Source organism: Monopterus albus, unplaced genomic scaffold (assembly GCF_001952655.1).
Source record: "Monopterus albus unplaced genomic scaffold, M_albus_1.0 scaffold72.1, whole genome shotgun sequence".
Classification (NCBI taxonomy): Eukaryota; Metazoa; Chordata; class Actinopteri; order Synbranchiformes; family Synbranchidae; genus Monopterus; species Monopterus albus.
Window position 1 is genome coordinate 1734859 of NW_018127952.1, and position 22349 is coordinate 1757207.

The 22349-nt window shown below is 41.1% G+C and overlaps 1 protein-coding gene across 4 annotated transcripts in view; it reads right to left on the bottom strand.

Annotated features, from left to right (window-relative positions):
• Positions 1-22349, bottom strand: part of coro2ba (coronin, actin binding protein, 2Ba) — a 40773-nt gene extending 18424 nt beyond the window's left edge. For 2 of the 4 annotated variants that reach the window (XM_020605707.1, XM_020605705.1), the window contains exons 1-4: positions 22275-22349; positions 20624-20790; positions 19133-19201; positions 18743-18855 (exon numbers count right to left, since the gene is read on the bottom strand). In XM_020605707.1, coding sequence (XP_020461363.1) covers positions 18743-18757 — 15 coding nt within the window. In that variant the 5' untranslated portion in view covers positions 18758-18855; positions 19133-19201; positions 20624-20790; positions 22275-22349. Of the gene's footprint in view, positions 1-2285; positions 2441-18742; positions 18856-19132; positions 19202-20623; positions 20791-22274 lie in introns of those variants that run through there. The other 2 variants (XM_020605706.1, XM_020605708.1) reach the window with 2 other exon arrangements.

Genomic DNA, 22349 nt, shown 5'->3' on the forward strand with positions numbered 1-22349 from the left:
GCTCCGGGCAGGTCCTACCGGGAGGAGGCCCCGGGGAAGACCCAGGACACGCTGGAGGGACTGTGTTTCTCAGCTGGCCTGGAAATGCCTCGGCATTCCCCCGGAGGAGCTGGAGGAAGTGTCTGGAGAGAGGGAAGTCTGGGCATCTTTGCTTAGACTGCTGTCCCCGCGACCTGGTTCCGGATAAGCGGAGGAAAATGGATGGATGAATAATTGCGTAGTGACTGTCTCAAATCATGGAGAATGACCATCACAATTTCCCAGAAGCAAAGATGACATCTTCATATTAACTGTTTTGTCTGATTTCAAACTCAATTTACAATGTAATGAAACTAAGAGAATGACAACACCACCTCTAGGTTTAGAAGGTGGAAGCAGTGAATGTTTGGCATTTTAGATGGATAACTGTCATTTCATTTTCTGTCATTTGATTATGAATTAATTAAACAACTTATTGCTTCAGGACTCTTCATTTAAGTTTCTACATACAGTTAAGTGTCTAAACAGATATTTGAGTTCTTCCTAGTTTCTATCCTTCTTTAAAACCTTCTCAATGTATAGTTTAATCAAAACCTATGAAGGATAAAGACTTTAACCTGGATTTAATTTCCTAAAATAGGGTTCACCCTGGTCTTTGTAGCTCTTCTTTAGGTAAAATGTCTGCTTTTGCCCCTATACCATATGGTAACTGTGTAAAATTTTTAACATTGCATGTAGTGGTAACAGTAGTACCACTACATTAACATTCCATGTACAAATTACATGGAAAAGATAAGTTCTTTTTTTTCTTTAGGCACTGTAGGCACTCATATAATGATGACTGTGAGGCAAGAATCAATAAAATTTAAAGTCACATTCCCATCTACCAAACCCACAGCTGCAGGGTGGGCTGTCCCATCTGTGCAGACATGATAACAGTCACACATGTAGTTGTGGGAAATTGTCCAAATTGGTGAAAAGTGAAAGTGAAAAGTGGGTGAAAACTGTTTTGACACCATTTCGTGTTCCCTTAGAGCCTGTGAAAAATGTTTCAACAAAGAAAAGCAGTAATAAAAAACATTCCTTCCAAATAACTTAATCAGAAAAAAGACTAAGTTGTGTAAACCAAAATTATTAAGATGTGACAAACACAACACATTACAGTCGATCTTGTTCTATGTCACACTATTTTGGTTCGCATGGATCTGATACAACAAAGAAGCAGCCATTGTTTGTAGCCACTACACATAACAAATGAGAAGTGGTTCTGTTTGACTCAAGATACTTCTTTTGTCACGTCACCACAAGAAGGCAATGATGGAGTTCATCATTTATGACCTTTGCACAGGGAGTTCACACAGCACAATAAGTGGATGTCAAATGACTTTTGTCACATAAGGAAAGAAGTTGTGGGAATTAATGAATATGGCTACATCTTACATTTTCTGAAGCCTGGTCTGTTTGAGCACAGTTTTGCTGACAATACTGATGCAGACTAGTGTATATTGGTTCCGAACAGGAACTGGAGAGATAGGATTTATGACTCCAGCCAGGCCAGTGGCAGCAATGCCGGATGACATCATGCAATCCTCTATTCAACATTGTTCTTCAGATAAGGAGGGGAACTGGTGGGAGTGGTGTATACATGCAAATAGAAACATCTTCTGACCATGCTCCTGCCATCATCTTCCCCTGTCCAGTTCCATCTCAAACCCCTGGACTTCAGCACCCAGTACAATAGTGTAGATGTAATGACCCTACAAACTTAGATCGACTGCACTGAAGCCACATCTGTATGAGCAGCATAATGACAGTTTGTTAAAAAATTAATGCTGGACAGAAAAGCAGCAGAAAGTGACTTGAGGGACAGTTAGAGGAGATGGAAAGGAGGAGACTTGCCGGCTTTGAGATCTGTTTACAAGAAGACTCATTCACTGGTCACTGGTGTATGGCGTAGAGAGGATGTCTGTCTGTGTGTTTGTGTCTTTATCTCACAAGGGTTTGCAGCATGAGAACACCCGCGCAGACAGTGAGCAGCCGTGGGCGTCGTACACACAAAACACAGCAGCTCAGAGAAGAAAATACCTTTTATCCATCAACACAGATCACAAGACTTGTGTGCTGTGAGCACGATGCCCTCTAGGGATACACAATGTGAGGCCTCTTCAATTTGCAAAGGTTTATTTTTTCACAATTAAAATGTTTTTATGCAAAGTTGGATTCATATATAATCTAATATCCATTAAATTTAGATCACATCAGGACATAATGTCCTCATAATCACCTTATTAAAAATGTCATCTTACCTTGCCAGTGTCCTCACAGTGGAACTTAAGTCACACTGTTCCTGTGGCCTTCTCAGTTTGCAAACATCCACCCTCCTTTCTAAGCGAGACACCAGAACCTCCTCTCTTCCTTCCTTCCCCTTCAAATCCAAGCAGGCGGCATTTGTCTGCTCTACCTCCTACTCCTCTTATGTTTTTCACCCCCCCTCCCATTTAAACTCTCTCTTCCCACCCTTTTCTCCTCCTACTACTGATAGCTGGACTATCACCCCCTCACCCTCCTCTCCTCTCCTATCCTGCCACTCATTCTACCCTCACTCTCCTTCTCTCTCTCTGAGTGTCTGCCTCCTCCAGCTCAAGCTCCAGCCTGGCTGGGCAGAACAGACATAGCAGCATTAGAGCAGTAGCCATTCAATCACCTGCCTCTCCCACCCGCTGCTTGTTTAGAATTACAGGGCCTTTCTGGCCAGTTCCCAGCACTACCAGCATTTTTCACTCACTTCATTCTCTTCTAATCTTGCCTTCCTCACTTTTTACTTCACAGGTATAAAACCTAACAAATTTTTGTAAAGGCAGGTGATCCCTGAGGGAACATCTGTGGACTTTGTTGGCAAATGTAGCAGTGACAGTGAAAGTAACATGTTCGAACACAAAGACTGTCAGACTGCTGCTTTTTGAACCTGAAACATTTGTAGACAAAGAAGGCAGAGGACACCTGCCTGACAAGGAATTACACAACTGACAGCTGTCTCTCAAAAATATATTATCAATGACATATTAAACCTGTCAAATGAACCTTTTAAATTATGTAAGTCCTTAGACTTCAGGATAATTCTCTTCAGTGTCAAAGTCTGTTTTAGCTTTTATTGTTAGTTATTATACAGTAACTCTTAAGAGCTGTATGTCTCCTAAGTTTGATTAATCCTTAAGATCTTTGACCTACATATTACAGCTATGTTACCTTGGTTTCAAATGTGTCAGCAAGAGGCAAGCAACAGTTAAAATAGCTGAAGTGAGCATCAGCGTCAGTCCCTTTAGATGACACTTAATACATTTTATAATAAACACCACCTAAGCCTCCTTGCCAGGAAAATGCAACTTTGTCCCAAATGACAAAATGATATTGGGGAACTCATGAATCCTAAAAATGTCTTTTGCATCTAAATGTACAATAAAAGACTGCTGTGACTGTGTGAATGACTCCAGCTCCTACAACACTGCCTACTCCTCACTGACGAAATGTGAATTTTCTTTCATTACAAACGTTTCTAAAATGACCCCTGGGAAGGTCGATATACTGAGGCAGGTGTTGTGGTGAAAACTGTGTCCCATGGTGATTGTCTGTGGTCTATTGACTTTGTGTTTTTGTGTGTGCAGTTTGCCTTTATTATGTGCTATACATGTTTGTTGGTTTCCATGTCTGCATCCATGTCTGACCATATGTGCTCCATTTATACCAGTACACCTAAACTGTAGTAGCTGTAAGGCAGACCACTCCTGAGAGCAGTGAGTTTTTTTTTTGCATCTTGCCTCGAGACACTGTTGCTTTGTTCATCATTCTCTTTCCTCCTCTCTATCTGAATTTTTAATGTCTGCCTGATATCCTAAAAACAGAAAATTATAATAAGAGAAAAGTAGCTGCTGAAACTGCTACAAACCACAAACACACACACAAAAAATAACTTTTAAATGGTCATATTCCTAAAAGAGCATCATTACTTGGCTGTATTCTTGCATTATCCCAGCTACAGTCAAATGTCCACTATTTTCTACACACAGTCAATTGCAGCATGTGAGCTCATTATGAAGTATAAAAGGCCATTTAAACACTGCCAAATCAAATCATTGGGATAAATTATTTCAATCCAGATTTTCTCAGTGTTGGTGCCACATACGGAAGTAGGTCGATCTGAGCTGACATTCAGTAGATATCCACAGGGTCACTCCATGTCTTGTCACTCAGACATAGTGAAGCCCTGTTCTGCCTTTCCCTCTCCTCCCTTGGTGGTGACACAGTCACTTATGACGACTTCCATCTCTGTGGGGAGTAAATAACTGGCCCTTTGGCCAAGTTTTCTCTCAGTGTGAAGTGGGATTTCTTCTCACTCACACAGGAAGTGTCACAGCTGGGCTTTTAAAGTGCTGAGATATTTCCTATAGTACACTGCTATAGCAATGCCTGATGGGAAAATTGTGGTTACAAAAGGCTTTTGTGTGCTGTGCAGATTATTGATTGAATTGTTGGGCATTAGCCAAGTGCTGTCAGTCCTAAAATGTTTTTATCAGTATCTTAACATTATACATGTTTTTGGTACTTTATTATGTACAGTATGAATATTTTACTAGCTTTCATCTGACAGTAAGCATTATTGGTTGGTGTTAATCTCCTTTTTAGAAATTACAGCTAAAACTTGAGAAAATGTGATTATTATGGAAATGAAACTAAGTTATGATATATGTTCATTCACTTGTAATCATTTAATTTTAATTAAATCTAAGTTTTTGATTTTCAGTAGCTAAAAATGGATACTGATTTGTCTTAGAATAAGTAAACTCCAAGAACACTTCATATGTTGAAAGAAATGCTAAATGAGAGATTGATCTGAATTACAGAAGCTAATGGAGCAGGCTCTAGCACGGACATGTTATGACTCTCTATAAGCAAGGCTTAAAGCACTTTAAAGCCCACCGCCAGCAAGAACGTCCAACAGCTGTTGCTAACTCATAACAAAAGTATGACCAGTCAGTAAAGGAGGTGTTGGCAACTCAATGCAAGGTGCGCTTACGCGTTTCCCGCTCACAGGAAATGAGCTGAAACTGACACATAATGCTCAGGCCAGTGAAACAACAGTGACACTGTGTTCACTTAAAGCTTCACATACACAGGAAAGCAAGTAAAAGGCATTCATCTGTGTTGGGATAGCAACTGTAAGCAAGTGGCAAAAGAAAGGAAAAAACAGAACAGAATAGATTTAACACACATGTTCCAGCAGAGCAAAGTGAAGCAGTCCATCTGGATCATTGCTGGATTTTCCAGATGGCCAGTTCAGGAATGTTGGAAAGCTAATCTTTTATTTGAGCCTGCATTAATTTCAGTCATTTGAAAAGAGAGGTGACAGGAGCTCTCACTCGGTCCCTGTTATCACTCCCATTAATGTTATCTTATTTCTGGAGGGTTTCAGGTAATTAAGAATACACACGAACGCACCTAAAAAGCTCAACTGTAATACATCCCTATTAAAGTGAACAATATGGCCAGTTCTTTCTTGCTGTTGGAGTATGTGTCCATGATGAGTAACAAAATATGTCATTATTGGGTGTTTCAGTTTGAAGAGACAATTTGAATACTTGAAGTCCATTCATTTCATGGTGAACACTGATTTGAACAAAGTTAATACGTAAATATAGCTAAAGTTGTGTGTTAAGGGAAAGCTAACAGAAGCTAGAAGGCTGATGCATGTCCTAGTACACAAATCTAATCATGTCTGAAATTAAATCCCTCTGGCAGTGGATCAAATCGAGAAACCCAAATGGCACCGAGCCCGAAGTACAAGAGGAGGAGGTGAATGCGGACTTTCATTATATTATTGAAATCCATCACTGAAGTTAGACTGCAGAAACCACTCTCTGGGATGAGTCACCAAATGTTCAGTTATAATTTCATAGCAGATATTGTCCTTCAGAATGTCAAGGTGATTGCTGAAGGAGTGCAGCAGCTTGCAGGAGGCCAAATCATTGATCATTTAGAGGCATCAAAACTTTGCAAGTCAAATGCAAACAATAGATTTGTCTGATCTGTCGACTCTGCTGCCATTAGTAAATAGTGCAGACAGCAATCTGATGCCCCCACAGTGCAACTGGGAGAAAAGTTTAACGGTATATGAATGTAATCTGTAGGAGACAGGCTTGTACTTGGGCACTTGAATAGGAAAAGGAGCGATTCGTGTATTTTAATTCTTAAATTGAACCTTTATTTAACTTGATTTCCACTGAGGTTAGCAACCTCTTTCACAAGGGAGACCACCTCCTTTTCAAAGGAGGAGTGATTTATTAGGATGAAGAGTCAAAATGTCTGATGTGAAAAAGGCTTAATCTGACCTGACTGACAGCGCTATAGCAACCACATTTTAGAAACCCAAACCAGGAGCTAGAATATGTGAAGATCAAAGATACAGCCAGCCACTAGTCTCTCTTCTCCATGAAAACCATCAGTCTATTTACTGGATCAGACACTTAGTCCTCTCTAATATTTAAAAATGGATCTTTATTTATTGCTTCGATTTTTCACAAGTGTCGTCAAAGCTACACAGAGCTTTGAAGTTCAAAACCTCAGAGACTCAGAATGCCAGGAAATCATGCCTGACAGCATCAGCGACCAGACGAGCTGGACACCGTCTTGATATCTCCACCTCATCAATCCATCGCTTTTCTCTCTCTCACTCTCCCTTCGCAGGAATGAAGGGGTGGAAAGTGTGAAAAACTAAACTTATACAGAGAACGTGGCCAAGCCGAGTGCCAGACCATCTGCCTGGCTTGACTTTACCATTCCAGACAGTAAATGTCTGAACCTTGACAAGGATTTGCGCTGCAAGAATATTGATCTTCCTGTCATATTGCTTGGAAAGAAATAGAATATGGATTGTCAACTGGTGGCCCACAGGCCACATCCGGCCCCCCAAAGCTTTCCATCAGGCCTGCAGTATATTAATAAAATCAGAAAATATGGATGAAAAAAATGCTCTGCTATTAAGAATATCCAGAATTGTTTTCTTCCAAAACTCCAAAAACAACTGAGATAAAAATAATTTTATTAGGAATGATTTACTGAATATGATTTACAAGATATGTGCGTCAGCCTGTGGGTTATTAGTGGGTAGCCTGCACAACCGGATGCAGGAGTCAGGCGCACTTCACTCACAAAGTTGGCTGTGCACTGAAGAGCAGGGTCTTTGTTTTTATTTTACTATGGCTCTTGAATTGCTTTCCTGCATTTTAATGATGATATGTAAATGTTGTAGGTGAAGTTCTCTGTAGTCTCTTTATGGTGACATACAATGTAATGGACGAGTCAATTCACACTGAAGGTGAGATCCTCCGAGTAACTACAGGTTTTATGATGCAGTACAAAGAAATGCTCAGTCAAGGTGAACTGGGATTTGGTGCTGCTGGAGGAGAAACCGGACCACTCAGGAGCCACAGAGGAGAATACAATACGTATAGTCCAATTAAAGAGAGCAAACCAAGGCTGAGCTCTTTCATGATACTATTAATAGGGTTAAACAGACCAAAAAATGTTTCCTACTTTAGTTTTGTCAGTAGAAATGAAATACAGACATATCAGTCTAGTCTCATTTTAGGCAGTATGCAAAGAAGGTCTGATCTGTGAGAGAGATCGCAGTGATTCTGTCACCTCTGCCAGCTTTGGGCAAGGAAACGCCAGCTGTTCCTGTTTATTCAACAGATTGAGTCAGAGCTGCATGTAAATCACAAATTATTGTGACAGTGCACTGTTAAAAATGTAGCAGATGAAATGAAGAGGAGCTGGTGGCCTTCATCGCCCTATCCTAGGCTTTCACACACAAAGACGTGCAGCGGTACAGTAGGAAAGACATTTCTTCAGTGTTTTAATATGGTCTTTCTCAGCTTTTTGTTTTGATGAAGAACAAGTTTCACTGTGTCATTTTGTCTAAAAAATGCTCCCACACACAGATAAAGAGAGACCAGTAATTGTTGTTGTGCCCATGTCAAGTCCCATTTGACAGTATTCCCATATATGAATGAAGGCTAGTGTTGTGAATTCAACCTATTTTAGAAGAGTCACACTGTTGGTGAGATCCCCAGAGAAAACCAAACACAGGACCACAATACCAGTACTACTATCACTCTACATATATGTGTCAGTATGTTTATTATAACATTTCCACTGTTGAACATGGTTATTTCTATAAGGTTCTATAAAAACGTACCCCACTCACATGACGGTGTGCTTGGCTGGAAACAGTAGCAATATGTTCAATTATATGGACACTCATGCAAATCTTTCCAGTCTGATACATTGATCTGTTTAGTGCCAGGCTGTCAGTAGAGTAGGCATACAGTATGTGCCCCAGTTTAAAAGCCAGCTGTAAAACACCAACCTCATTTCACAAACCACTATAGAGACGTGCATTTAATTTGGGATATTATTCCATAAGGGATTTTCTATTGGTGCCACTTCCTGAGTCATACTTTAGCTTACTGTATCTGCACTGCACTTTGTGTCTGCATATTCCAGTTTTGTGTATTACCATGTTTTGGAGGGACTGAGGACTAATCTTCTCAAACATCAAATCATCACTAATTTGATCTGTTTGTCAGGTTGTCCTTTTGAGGACACTCAGCTACCAGTTTATTAGGCACACCTAACTAAAAGCTAATACAACCTTGCAGTAATTCCTCCCTTTATGAAGGTTGTACTGTTCACTTTCAATGGATCTGAACTGCTGTATGGACCTTTTATTAGTTTGTACCAGACTACATTAGTTTTAGGTAGATGTAAACTGGCACCTGAGGGTATTTTCCAGTGACATTTATAATTATAAATTTCAGAATCAGCTTCTTTGACCAGGTGTGTTGGACACATGAAGAATTTGACTCTGGTACAGTGGTTCTCAATGTGTATGCACAATGTTCTTCCAAAAGGCAACATCATCACTTTTCCTATATTTCCCAGCAACACTGTAGTCAGCCTTAAAATGTATTCAAAAGTCCTTTCTCCCAGACAGACATTTAGAGAATTGAACAGGTATAGTTCACATCTTATCTTTATACAAGCAATTTTATGTCACAACAGTAATTAGCATGGAATGATGTACAGGTTTGGGTGATGGATATGTACTAGATGTAATCAGAGAGCAGTCCCTAACAACAGACTAAACAGTTTTCTACCTGAAAACAAAGTGTCAGTAGTTTCTAAAGCCTCTTTGTTTCTCACTTTCTGTATGTTCAACTGCTCTTTTGTTGAGACAGGCATACCCGTTGTGTTACCACAACGACAGTAGTAGACATCCAGACAAATTCTGCAAAAATACAGGATGACTGACATTTATACCAAGGTTTCTTAGTTGTGATGAAAAATATCTAGAAAAAGCTCTGAAGAAAGAATGAATTCCAGACAAAATCAAAGACAGTGATGCTGTGTCACACCGCCGGCTACACAAAGGTTTTCAATACAGCACTAAGTACTTTTTTACACTATACTTAGAATATCAATATGTGGAAGAATTCTTATGACATTACTAACAACATAAAATTCATTTTTGGTCCCATCTTTTTGTTGCATGTCCTTCCTCCTTTCTACCATTTTGGTAGCATACAACTCCTGTGACAGCCAGCTCATCGGAAGGGTGTATTTTTCTGCTTACGCTTTTTCCTACACATTCCATTCCCTCCAGAAGACACCCTGACCAACCGCTAGAAGTCACTAAAGCAGCAAGAAGACAGGTCTCTTTCACCAACTTTCCACCTATGAACACAGCCAACACACCTGATCTCTCCAAATGTCAACTGCAATCAAACCAGCTTTGCTGATAAAGCAAATTGCTTTGGCCAAACTCAGCAAACTGCTGACATACCAGGCTTTATCTCCTATCACTGTAGCCTTTATTAAGAGGCTTATGTATTTATGGCTCATGTGATCTCCTCATGGGCTTGTCACTTGCTTCTGAACAGTGAAGTACTAACTACCAGGAAAATGAATTAAAATAATCTTTATGCATCTATTTCAACAGCACAGAACAGACTGCGGCATAGTTATTAAGATGCAGTATGTTCAGTATAGAAGATACAGACCAGTAGGCACATGAGGAAAGCAAATGAAAACACTGAACTATTGTGTGCTACTGAGACTCAATATCTATATTTACACTGCAAATCAGTGCCCATAGGCAAAACACAGAGCTGACTTTGACCCTGATGAACTCCAAAGCGGATGTCTGTGAGTGTGAGTGGTAGAATCATCCTCCATGGATGTGCTCTCACTCCCCACTCATTGCTCTCTTATGTTCACCCAGCTCTTCAGCACTGTCTCGTTCAGTGTCAGCTACAGTTCTACCAAAAAATAATACAAAGAAATTCATAAATCAGTGCTGAAATGTCACCATGTTTGAACCAGCGCTTTACCAATGTACGCCATCACGGAGCATCACGGTCATATCACACGTGAGATATAAATCACAAAGCATTAGGCCTCTTCTGCGGTAACGATAGAACGTACTGTACCTCAAATACGAGTCGATGCTGCATAATAATGCGAGACATGACAACACAGCACAGTATACAGTACAGCAGTGCCATTGTCAGCCTCATGCCTGGGAATGTGGTGTGGGATAGGGTTACATAAGTAGATTCCATGACACTTCATTAAGCCACCCGACCAATCAGCTACTGTTTCAATAAGAAAATGGACCACCCTGATTCTCACTGCAATGGCCAGCGCAGTTCACATGTACTGACCACTACAGCTTTACCGGTGCAACTCTAGTGATACAGATATGAGTGCATTCCTTTGTCTGTGTCTCTGTTCAGCTAACGGCACAATTTTAACTAAAACAGCTGAGTAGTGAGCCCATTCACTTGTCTTGTGACTATTACGAGGCAAGTCCGATTTCTGGGGGTGCTTCCATTTTATGATGCGAGTCTTAGGGTTTGTGATAAATGTGTATTAAATTTGTACTCTTCTGAGTTCTGTGGTCACAGCAACATCACAACACCAGTCAAACAAGTTTTTGGGATGTTTTTGGTATTTGCCCTGCTCTCAAAAAAAAAAAATAGCAGACCTGTACCTGTATATCTGGTACTGGCCTTCCACACATCACTTCTGCCATTGTTTCAATTTCCTTTTTTTAATTTTTTTTATTTGTGGTCATTTTTGTCAGCTCTGTAAGCCTCCAGTCAAAAGTCTCTGATCGGTTCACTCCTCTGGAATATTTCATAGGACTCTAATAATGAATATTTAGTTGTATTATTTATTTCCATTGAGCTTTATAGTATAAATAACATCCTTAAAGCTGCTGCAAGCTATCTAGTCTGCTTCAATGCACCAAAGCTAAAGCCTCTTATGTCACTGCTGTAATGGCCACAGATGTTGTAGAACCCTCAAACAAGAATGTGACTGAGGCAAACAAAAAGAGAAAGATAAAGACAAGCCATTCAAGCCATACTTTGATGAGAAAGTCTGTGTGAAAATCTGGGCTGTGCGGATGCACTGGCAGTGGAGAAATGATTTATGCAGTGACACAGAAGAAGAGTTTCCCAAATCTACACACACACACACACACACACACAACAGGCTAAGGAAGCTTTTTGACAGGCAATGAGCTCATGAGATCTGAATGTCTTCCTGTGGTGAATGCATTTCTGTGGCTTTCTTACAACTATCCCCCTTTTTTCTCACACTTGTGGTCTGCCCCTTCTTCACACACACAGCTTGCTCTCCCACATGTTAATTATTTCATCTGCTTTGTTTAGAGTGAATATAAGAAACAAAAAAAGCTTAATTCCTCATTTTGCATTTGCAATCACTAAGCTGCTGTGTGTTATTCTTGTTCCCGCAATGGAAGGTTTTGCGTCGCTGGGTTAGTCGTTTAGCCAGCAAGAATAATCACCTTTATTTGGCCAAGTATATTACAAACAAGGAATTCGTTACAGACCGGAGGCAGCCGTCTGCGGCTCCAACCATCGGGAGCAACTTGACGGTTCAGTGCCTTGCCCAAGGACACTTGGACTGCAGGCACTGTGATTCAAACCTCCAACCCTCCGGTTGGGAGACAACTGCTCTACCCACTGAACCACAGTTGCACTCTCAGTTTAATGCGTCTGTCCTTGTATCTGTGTGTGTAAGAGAGTGTGTGGGTAAACATTAAGCTTGACAAATGGCCAATGGTCTGAATCAGGCTCATTTAAGATTTATGAGGGGCAGGGTACCCTGAGGAAAAAAAATGTAGACAGCTCATGTGTGGATGTTCGTGGATTTGTGTGTGTACATGTGACGTGTCATTCCGCAGAAAATGTTAATTTTCTATTTTGATAGGTCAATTAAAATCACCATAAAAGCAAAACTGAGTCAGATCTGTTGGAGCCTTCTTATGGTAAAACAAATCTTAAATCATTTTATGGTTTAAGAGTTTGCAGCCTTTATATTACAGCTTCTACTGTTAACTGTAATATAAACACTCTGAAAATGACTTTCAGACGTCTTTCCAACCATGTGTGTGCCTGGCATCAGAGCAGTCCGGGCCTCCTCCGTGATTGGGGTGTTTGCAGATATCTAATTGCAAACACACTTAACACAGCTGGAATGCTACTTTGAATTATAAAGAATTCACAACAGAAGATTAAATATAAAGCGTTGTTGCAATGGGAGTACATCTGGGTGCTCTAGATCTTGAACATCTTATTTGAGAACTTGACTTTTAGTTTGCAGTTAAAGGTAAAATAGGATAAGTGTGAGGTTAGCGTTGCAGTGCAGACAGTTAAGGTTAGCAATATGAGCCATAAAATCAGAATCTCCGAATCTGCTTTATTGGCCAGGTGTGTCAGAAATAACACTGGAATTTGACTCTGGTACATCGGCTCTCAATGTGCATGTACATATCCCCATGCAAGGGGCAAGTAAACCAACATAAGGCTAGTATAACATAATAAGCAGTAGACGATGCAGACACAGGAATGCTTATTGTGAAACGAGATAAATAGGAATAAAAACAGAGTACTTAAAAATAGAGACCTGTACGAGTCTGTATAAGCTGTACAAGGTATATTTACAAGTATTGCACTGAGGGTTATTGTCCAGTCATACTGTCGTGGGTTAAGTGTTCATCAGAGAGATGGCCTGGGGGAAGAAACTGTCCCTGGTTGTCTTAGTGCACAGTGACCTGTAACGCCGTCCAGAGGGGAGGAGTTCAAACAGACTGTGTCCAGGGTGTGAGGGGTCAGCAGTGATCCTCTCCTCCCTCCTTTTGACCCGTGAGGTGTACAGGTCTTCCATGGAGGGCAGGCTCACACCAATGACCTTTTCTGCAGTCCTGACTGTCCACTGAAGTCTGTACTTGTCCTGTTTGGTTGCTGAGCCAAACCAGACAGTGATGGAGGTGCAGAGAACCGACTCGATGATTCCTCTGTAGGCAGGAAGTACATCCTCTGCTGTGCCTTCTTGATGATGGTCCTGATGTTGGACGTCCACTTCAGGTCCTGGGAGATAGTGGAGCCCAGGAACTTGTCAGGCTTCACTGCTGATACAGTGCTGCCAAGTATGGTGGGGCTCTTCCCCCTAAAGTTGTGTTGTGGGCATATAACAATCAGCCATAACATTATGACCACCTGCCTAACACTGTGTACACAGAAGTCAATGCAGCAGTTGGTAGGCACTTGTATCACTCTGCAGCTCACTTCGCATCTTCTGTGAATCCATTTGCTTCCATGTTAGGAAAAGCACAGAAGTGTCAACCATTCAGTGAAAAACTTGTGTAAAAGGAGGGAAAACTATGTAAGAGAACAAGTTGGAGATAACTTTTGAAGACACATTCAACAGCCTCTTCTCACCCCCTCCCCGGTCCTGGCACAATGCTCTCTCTGTGGTATCCAACCAAAAACAACTGGACCATTTAAGAAGTTGCCATGCAAGTCGCAATCAACGGGGTTTTCAACTGTGCAACTATTTCTTTGCCAGCAACTTGCTGCTATGCTAGCTCTTCTTGCCAGTGGTCACTGGCAGATAAAAGCCTGGGTGAGGTCAGCTTTCTGAGGTCAGTTTCTTTCACAGAGTGATCCCGCCAAGGTCATTATGCCATTCCCATGATCCCTGTGGACTGACAGCAAAACTAAATCTGATAGGAAGGTAACTCAGGGCAACAATCAGCATGAGAGCGAGCTGCTTTCGCCCTCTGCAATGCTGGAGGACACTGAAGTGGTCTTTTATGGAGCAAACAGAGCTGAGCAGTTTTCAATGTTGTTTGTTCTTCCTTATGAAAGGGAGCAGCTGCAAACTGCATGGTTTGATTTGGCTACTTCGTGATCAAGTCCAACAGCCTAGAGGATACAGACACACTAACTCACACTGCTTTAGGTCAAAACACAGCCAATAAACTGGTTTGTTCTTCTGCTGGTATCGCAAGATCTCTAATACTCTGTACCAATTTAGTAGAAATGGAGGTTACAAGTGGCTGCAGTCACAAAGCAGATGAGAACAGACTTTCTAGATTTAATAATCTCATGCTGTGCTCTTGTGTGTTTGCAGTTTTCTTCTATACCACTGAGTAGCATGCAGCAGAACAATATTCTTTTATTTTAATATCTTCTCATTTCTACATTTGGAGTATCAATAATGCATAGATAAGCTACAATGAAGCTACCGGGGCCCTTGTAACAGCATTCCCACACAGTGATAGTAAAAGTAAGAAATTCACTCCACTAGCTTAACAGGCCAGCAACTTGCTGCTATGCTAGCTCTTCTTGCCAGTGGTCACTGGCAGATAAAAGCCTGGGTGAGGTCAGCTTTCTGAGGTCAGTTTCTTTCACAGAGTGATCCCGCCAAGGTCATTATGCCATTCCCATGATCCCTGTGGACTGACAGCAGGACATGAAAAACCACACTACAATTCATCCCACAGAATACAAAAGTTTTCAGGGGTGGCTAATGCACAAACATGCATACATTGCAACTGTAATAACACCGAGTCAAGCCTGTGTCATGTGCCCTCCCCTTTTTGTGTCAGGCCTCAGGAAAATACATCCTCCCCACCAGAGTGGCAACATATCTCGAGTTGGTACAGTTACATACAGAGGGTTGATGATGCTCTTAAACCTACAGGACTCAACCCAATGAGGCCGTGTCTGCAGTGACCCATTTTCTCTGTCAGCATTTTGTCAGAGGAGTGAGTGGTAGTTTATAATTTCTTGTGGAGAATTTACACCAACCTATTCGTTTTCTGGAGACCTGCCCTAACCATCACCACTACTTGCCTAACACCTAACCGCAGCATCATCACACTAAAATTCAGGATGGCGACGTCCCCACAATGCAAGTGTGTGCAGAGGTTGCAGTCCCCACGGTATTAAGTGTTTAAATTCTTAAAAAGAACTTTCCACTTAATCTGTTTTGACACATACTACCCATCATACAGTATACATGATTAGTTTGTCAAGTTTAGGGAACTATTACAAAGAGATGGCATCTCTGAGAACACCACAGCACAAACCGCTGCCAAGGCAGCTCACTGTCCTTGTAAAGCCATTTACACCTAAAGACAACATTGCCATGATAGTTTGACCCTCATAATATGATTTCTTTAAAAAGAAAATCTACTCTAGCATTTGGAATCACATTGATATCATCACTGGTTTGAAAGTTTTCTTCAGGTTCTAGAGCAGCAACTGTTGAGGTGTCAAATCTGCTGGTACCCTACTGAGTCAGCAAAGCTTCAGCTAGAATTTGATCCTAGTTGCAAGCCTGTAGCATCCCTTGTTGCCTCACAGTAGCGCGTTTTCCGTGAGTCCTATAAACGCAAACATTCTGGATCAGCAGCTCTGGAATATGACTTAGATCTAGACCATAGTTTAGTGTCTGGTAGATCTTTTGTGGATGTTATTGTGTGATTTTTGACCAAGCATTCTAGGCGCTGTGTATGGAGTCAGGGCCAATTTCGTTATTTTTGCTTCCATCTCTGTGGTGAAGAAACCTTTAGTGATTAGCACCAAAATCTAATGGATTGTTCCCTAAGTCATACTCACTCTCCAAAACACTTCATCCAAATCCATTCATTACTTTGAGTTATGCTGTGAAAAAATAAAACCAGTAAAAGCATTATCCTTGTAAAAATGTTTTTAGGTGTGAGGCGGATAGTGACCCAAACAACTTTACATATATACATTTTCTTTGTGTTGCAGAGCCATTTTTATTTTTTGTCATGTCTGATAGCAGCATACCGGACGTTGCCAGCATAATATTTTCCATTGGTTGATAAAAATCAAATATCTTAAATCTGGCGAGTGACACTTTTTTCTTCCTTTTGTCAACACTGAATAGGTTGTTGGTGCAAAATGCTTCACAACAAAAAGCAGCCTAAGTTAGATCAGAGCACAAATCTTCATAGACCTTAAACTGGCAACTCCTCCACTGAGCCTTTAAGTTTTTGATTAATCGAGTATGCAGACCTGCTAAAGAGTCTGAGATAATCCAGAAGGCAGTAGTCAGTAGTGTTCCTTTAAATGCATGTAACTATCATTTGTAAAGAGGGGGGGGCATCTCCCTCATGCTTATGAAACAGTACATGTGTAAATGTCTGCATATGCTGTCATTGCTAATTATTCTGTGCTGTAACGTTAAGAGGTCAGGCCAAATGACTCAGATCTTGGTCTGACGCTACGTGTGCATTGCATGGACAGTCTCTCTAGAGCAGCCACTCTGGATCTGTGGGCTGAGGGGTAGAAGGCTTTTTATCCCCATCAGCACAGACACTCTTTTCCTGTTTACCTCCCAAGGTGACTTTACTGCTGTTGGCAGGCAGAGCAATGAAAAGAGTTCCCTAGACTCACTCTCCCTGCTTCTCCCACACACCCATCAAGGATAATGTACTTTCATACCTTTTTTACAGAAATGTCAAAGCACGTTTTTGTATTTTTCCCCACTCCTCCTTACCTCATTTTTGTAATTGCAGACATCAAAATGCAATAAGTGGCAAAAAAATCAGAGGTATATTCATTAAAATTCTCTCCAGTGCCTTTGGTCTTGTCTACAGTCAGATTTAGGCTTTGGTACACTGCCAACACACAAGCACCTGACCTTTTCCTCTCTCAGTTCTCATAGTGAATGACGTCCACCTACACAGCAGTACACGCCTCCCACGCAATGTCTCTCACACACAGGCAGAAAAATTGAGTTTGTGTAGTGCTGCGTTACAGATTGCAAGCCAGAAATACAAGCTGCCATTCTGTATTAAGAAGTGTGGAACTTGCAGGTGTGTGACCACAAGTGTGAGTAAAGAGGCCATTGTCCTGTGTCTACAGTAGGCCAGCTATTTTTGGGTCATTTTAATTCTCTACATGGGAGTGGCTGAGCTATTTCCTCTGTTAATTGATTAAGAGGATTTATCTGGCTTCTTCAGCGTTAACCATAGATTGTTGACCACCAGCACACACATGGGGTGCACAAACACTCAGCCAAGTGGGCTGACACACCTATTTCAAGATCAGCTTTTATTAATAATAATAATAATAATAATAATAATACACATACGAATACAGACAAGCATAACTGTATAGCTACACGTGTAAACCCAACATTAACCAAAAAGAAAGTCTTGCCCTAAAATGTTGTGCTCTGCTCTGCTCATGGTAAGCTGCCTTTCAGCATGTAACAGGGGCTGAGCTCCCATAATATGACTGAACAATTAAGGAAATAGCTGGAGATTTTTCAAATTAGCAATAAGACAATATTGACATGTCTATGAAAGTGAGAATAGGTCTTAGTCTTTTTCATTTCTCCTGCTCTCCACACTGACCCTGAATGTTCCCACCTGGAACATCACCATGCTGCAAAACCATAAGCGTTAAAGTATTAAACTTTCCTTTTGTGCAGAAAGTATGAGACTCAAACACAGCTTCTGTTGTCCCACTAAGCTAATTACAGCCAGTATATATTTCAAACTTACTGTCTGTCTATTTAAGACAAATTTCCTTTTTTTATTTCCCAAGACAGTACCTTGCTGAGCTATGAAAGTCAAGGAGAACACAATATGACTGAAGTACACTGACACTGCCAAAATACTCAAGTTTTCATGTGATGTAATGTACTTAGAAATCCACTGTAAGCCATACATGGTACATTGCAATGGTAGCCTGTTAATTTGCATTATTAATCATTATTTGCCAGAGCTACAGCAGGACTTGAGGAGATACACTTTAGTCCCTGCAGCTGCTAGCAAACAAAACACCCAGTCAGTATGGGCCTGCTTATAAGTGCTCATATTCTTACTGATAGACGAACAAAACATCTTTAACAACCAAACATTAGCACCGACGCTACAGCTCTCAACAATCCTGCACATACAGTAGTTTAAAAGACGGCTAGGTCATCAAAGGCCAGGCCCAATCTTTAATTTCCTCTCTGAACACAAAGTCTCATCTCAAAGTTAGAGCTCCTACAAAAATGTCAAGTATAACTTCCTCACATCCAGCATAAACTGTGGCCAGCCTGTAAAACACTGGTTAGAGAATATAATCACATCATATGATTTTAGTCTCATTAACATACACATCCTCTGGCTGCGGCATCCTGGCTTTACCCAGCAACTCCAACACTACTCAAAAACTCATCTTCACTCCTCCACAGACAAACGCACATGAGAATAATGCCTTAAATAACCTCCACACTCCAGTCTGACCTTAACGCCCATATTACCGGTGATGCCCTGAAAGTAATTCCCCAACCAAAGCAATCTTACCTTTGAGACAGTCATGCAGAATCAGTGGGTGAGGAGCAGGCCAGCGTCCTCTTCAAGCAGAGCACAGCGCCGCAGGAGTGGCAGAGTGATGAGGAGGAGAGAAGGCAGCTGTGCTGAATATGCAGAGAGAGAGAGAGAGAGAGAGAGAGGAGGGGACAGACAGGTTAGTGTGTCTCGCTCACCAAATACAGCAGGGCTGATAGCTGCTGCAGTAAAGTAATGGTCGGTCTGCAGATGGTTACTACAACAGGGAAAAGCTCTTCGCCAGGATACACCCCTCCCTCCTCTCTCACCAAATGCTCACATGCAAAGACACACACACACACACACACCCTATTGCTCTCTCTTTGTTTTTCACAAAATGATCAGTGATGGGATAATACAGCTTACTGATGAGCAGTCAGGCAGGGCTGCAGGAGGAGGCGGGAGCAGTGCTTCCTGGGACAGGAGTGCAGAAGACTGGAGAAACAGAGGAGTGAGGGAGGGAGGGAGGGAGTTGGACATTGTGTCGCAGTGTGCTACTCAGGCTAGCTGCATGTCATCCAGCATATATAGATACTTGTCTGAGTGACCAACACTAATGGGAGAAGATAATATCTTTGATTTTTACACCAAGGAATCTATTACTCCTACATGTAAAAACAGAGGTGTCCAGGTGCATACACACAAAATTACACTTATAAACAAGGTAAAAATGGCGCTCTATCTCCTTACCCTTCACTCAGTCTCTACCTGTGTGTGGGTGTATATATTATGTTCCAGACATTTTTGCTTTTATTTGTCAGTGGGTTGCAGAGAGACAGAAATGAGTAGAAACCTATAACTATACCTATAGCAAACCTATAACAAATGTCCATGGCCAGGCTTGCACCATAGTCATTACACACGTAATGTGCATGTATAAATGGTGCAACGCATTAACCAATCAGGGCATCCCAAAGCAAATACTGAAATTAACCTGTGATAATATGATCACAGTTATTTTATAAATTCTGCTTAATATTTCATGAATTAAAACAAATTAGATTTATACATTTGACAAATGTATATACAATTAATTGCAGTGAACATCATTTGGATTTGAAATAGTGAAATAGAAATAAACATCATGATCATTTCAACCGTAGACAGCCTACATTTTACCCTGATGCAGGTTCTAAGTCTTTAGTAGTGATGAATCCAACAGCAAGCTGAATCAGTACACTCTCTACATTCTGAAGTGCTTTTCTTGTGCTACAAGTATAGTAGCACAAAGGCACCCGCCCACACTTACAGACTAACACATCTTTGTCATACTAATTGTCTAAATAGAAGGATGCTAGAGAGAGGCCAAGATTCCAGCTCAGTTACCATGGCTTAACCTCCCATAGCTATGCGAGACTCTTCGCTAATGGCTGCAATCCACAATACCGGCTTTGTTTTGTGCATCTACATATCTGTGCGCGTGCAAGTGTCTGTACATGCTAGAGTAAAGGTCACAGAGACAAAGGAACCCATACTGAACAACATGAGAGTGAGTCCATTACAGGCTAGATGCTAGGATTTTAAATCATATGTACATATAGAGTCACTTTGCTCTTCAGTTCAAGTCTCTGCAAGTATCATCTGAGGCCTCACTGTCAGCATTTCCTGTCTAGAACAATAATGTTTCCTGTGTCTGTATGCAGTTTATGGGTGGGGGAAGAAAGCCTTCAGAACTTATCTGCAATACAATACTGTCACTGAAGCTGGGATACCATAGGTTTTATTATATGAAATCACGATTGACTGTTTTTGTGTCAATGTAAATGAAGCTACCAGGTTTAGAACCGATACTAAAATGAAAGAGACACGTTAGGTGTTTTTATAACCTGCATGAGTTCAATCTAGTGTGAAACTTACCTGTGCCATAGAGTTGACTCTGAAGCGTAATCCTTCCAGACAATGAAAGTACATAATCTTTCAAATTTACACCATGAAAAAGGTGCAAGAGAAACATCATCCACTGGGTGGAGGTGGCAAACCTGGAGACCTGCAGAGCTGGAGAATAGGAGCATGTCTACATGCTCCTATTCAAAGAAAGTGCAGATGGAAGAAGAGAACATTTTATTTTCAATTTCCTCAGTGAACACCAACAAAATTCATTTTATAATTAACTGTGGGTACTTTGACTTAGTTGTTCACTTTACATTCACAAATCCATTCTGTGCAAGTGAATTACAGCAAGTCTGTTTTGCCTCAGGAATGTTCCTTGTTGTTAACTGTGATACAGAGACAGCTGTGGAAACTGGGAGGATCCACCATTTTTAAATGTTTGCTGCTCTCTTGTGGCTAAGTCATAATATTACCTCCAGTGTGTAAGGCACATTTTTACAAACATTATATAGACAAAAGTATCGGGACGCCTGACCATTACACCAACAGGGACTTTAGTGACACTTCATTCAAAAACAGACTTTAATACGGAGTTGGTCCCCCTTTGCAGCTATAACAGCTTCCACTCTTCTTGGAAGGCTTTGCCAATGATTTTGGAGTGTTTGTGCCCATTCATTCTGTAGAGCATTTATAAGGTCATGCACTGATGTTGGATAAGAAGGCCTGACTTTCAATCTCCGTTCCATTTCATCCCAAGGGTTTTGGATGAGGTTGGGGTCAAGGCCCTCTGCAGGCCAGTCGAGCTCTTCCACACCAAACTCACCCAGCCAGGTCTATATGGACCTAACTGGTGCACAGTCTTTGTATGCTGAAGCATTAAGACTGCCCCTAACAAGAAGTAAGGGGCCCAGCCCAAACCCTGAAAAACAGCCCCATACCAGCAACCCTCCTCCACCCAACATTCTCCCATCATCCTGTTCTGTGACTTTACATGGTCCTTCGCTTTGTGGCTGAAGTGCTGTTGTTCCTAAACGGTTCCGCTTACCAGTCATACCACTTACAGCTGACTGTGGAATATCCAACAATTTCACAAACATTTTGTTTCACATGTGTTTACAAATGGAGACTGCATGGTCAAGAGCTTGATTGTATACACCTGTGGCAATGGTTCTGGTTGAAACAACTGAATTTAATAATTAAGGTGTGTCCCAATACTTTTGTCCCTATAGTGTATCCATCATAGCACACACCGCTATTTATGTTTGAAGTATGGAACAAACACAATTCACATTATCCAAATTTACCGTCATAACACAAATATTTCCAGATTCCCGAGAGACTCTTCTAGGCATAAAAAGTGATTTGAACTCTTTTCTTGGTTGTGACCAAATAACATCCATGATGGTGATATAAAGCATAAAGGCTTGGGAAACGGGTTTAAAGTTTAAAGCTATGCCATTATATTGTTAACCACCATCCTCTAACAATCTAGACACATATTCAAAATAGAGGTAAGTGTAATCAAATGACCTGTGTGTTTTTGACTTGACTTTTTCTGCTAAGGCTAGCTGTGTGACATTATTGTTAGCTACCTTAACCATTAATGCAAAAGTCTCAAACATTAAAAACAGCAATTACAAGAGAAACACAAACTAGGATAAAACTGGGAGGTAGGTACCATAATGTTGTCCTCCTCCTGGCAGGTAAGAGTCCATGAACCATGGGTGAAGGTTTGACAACACACTGACCACAA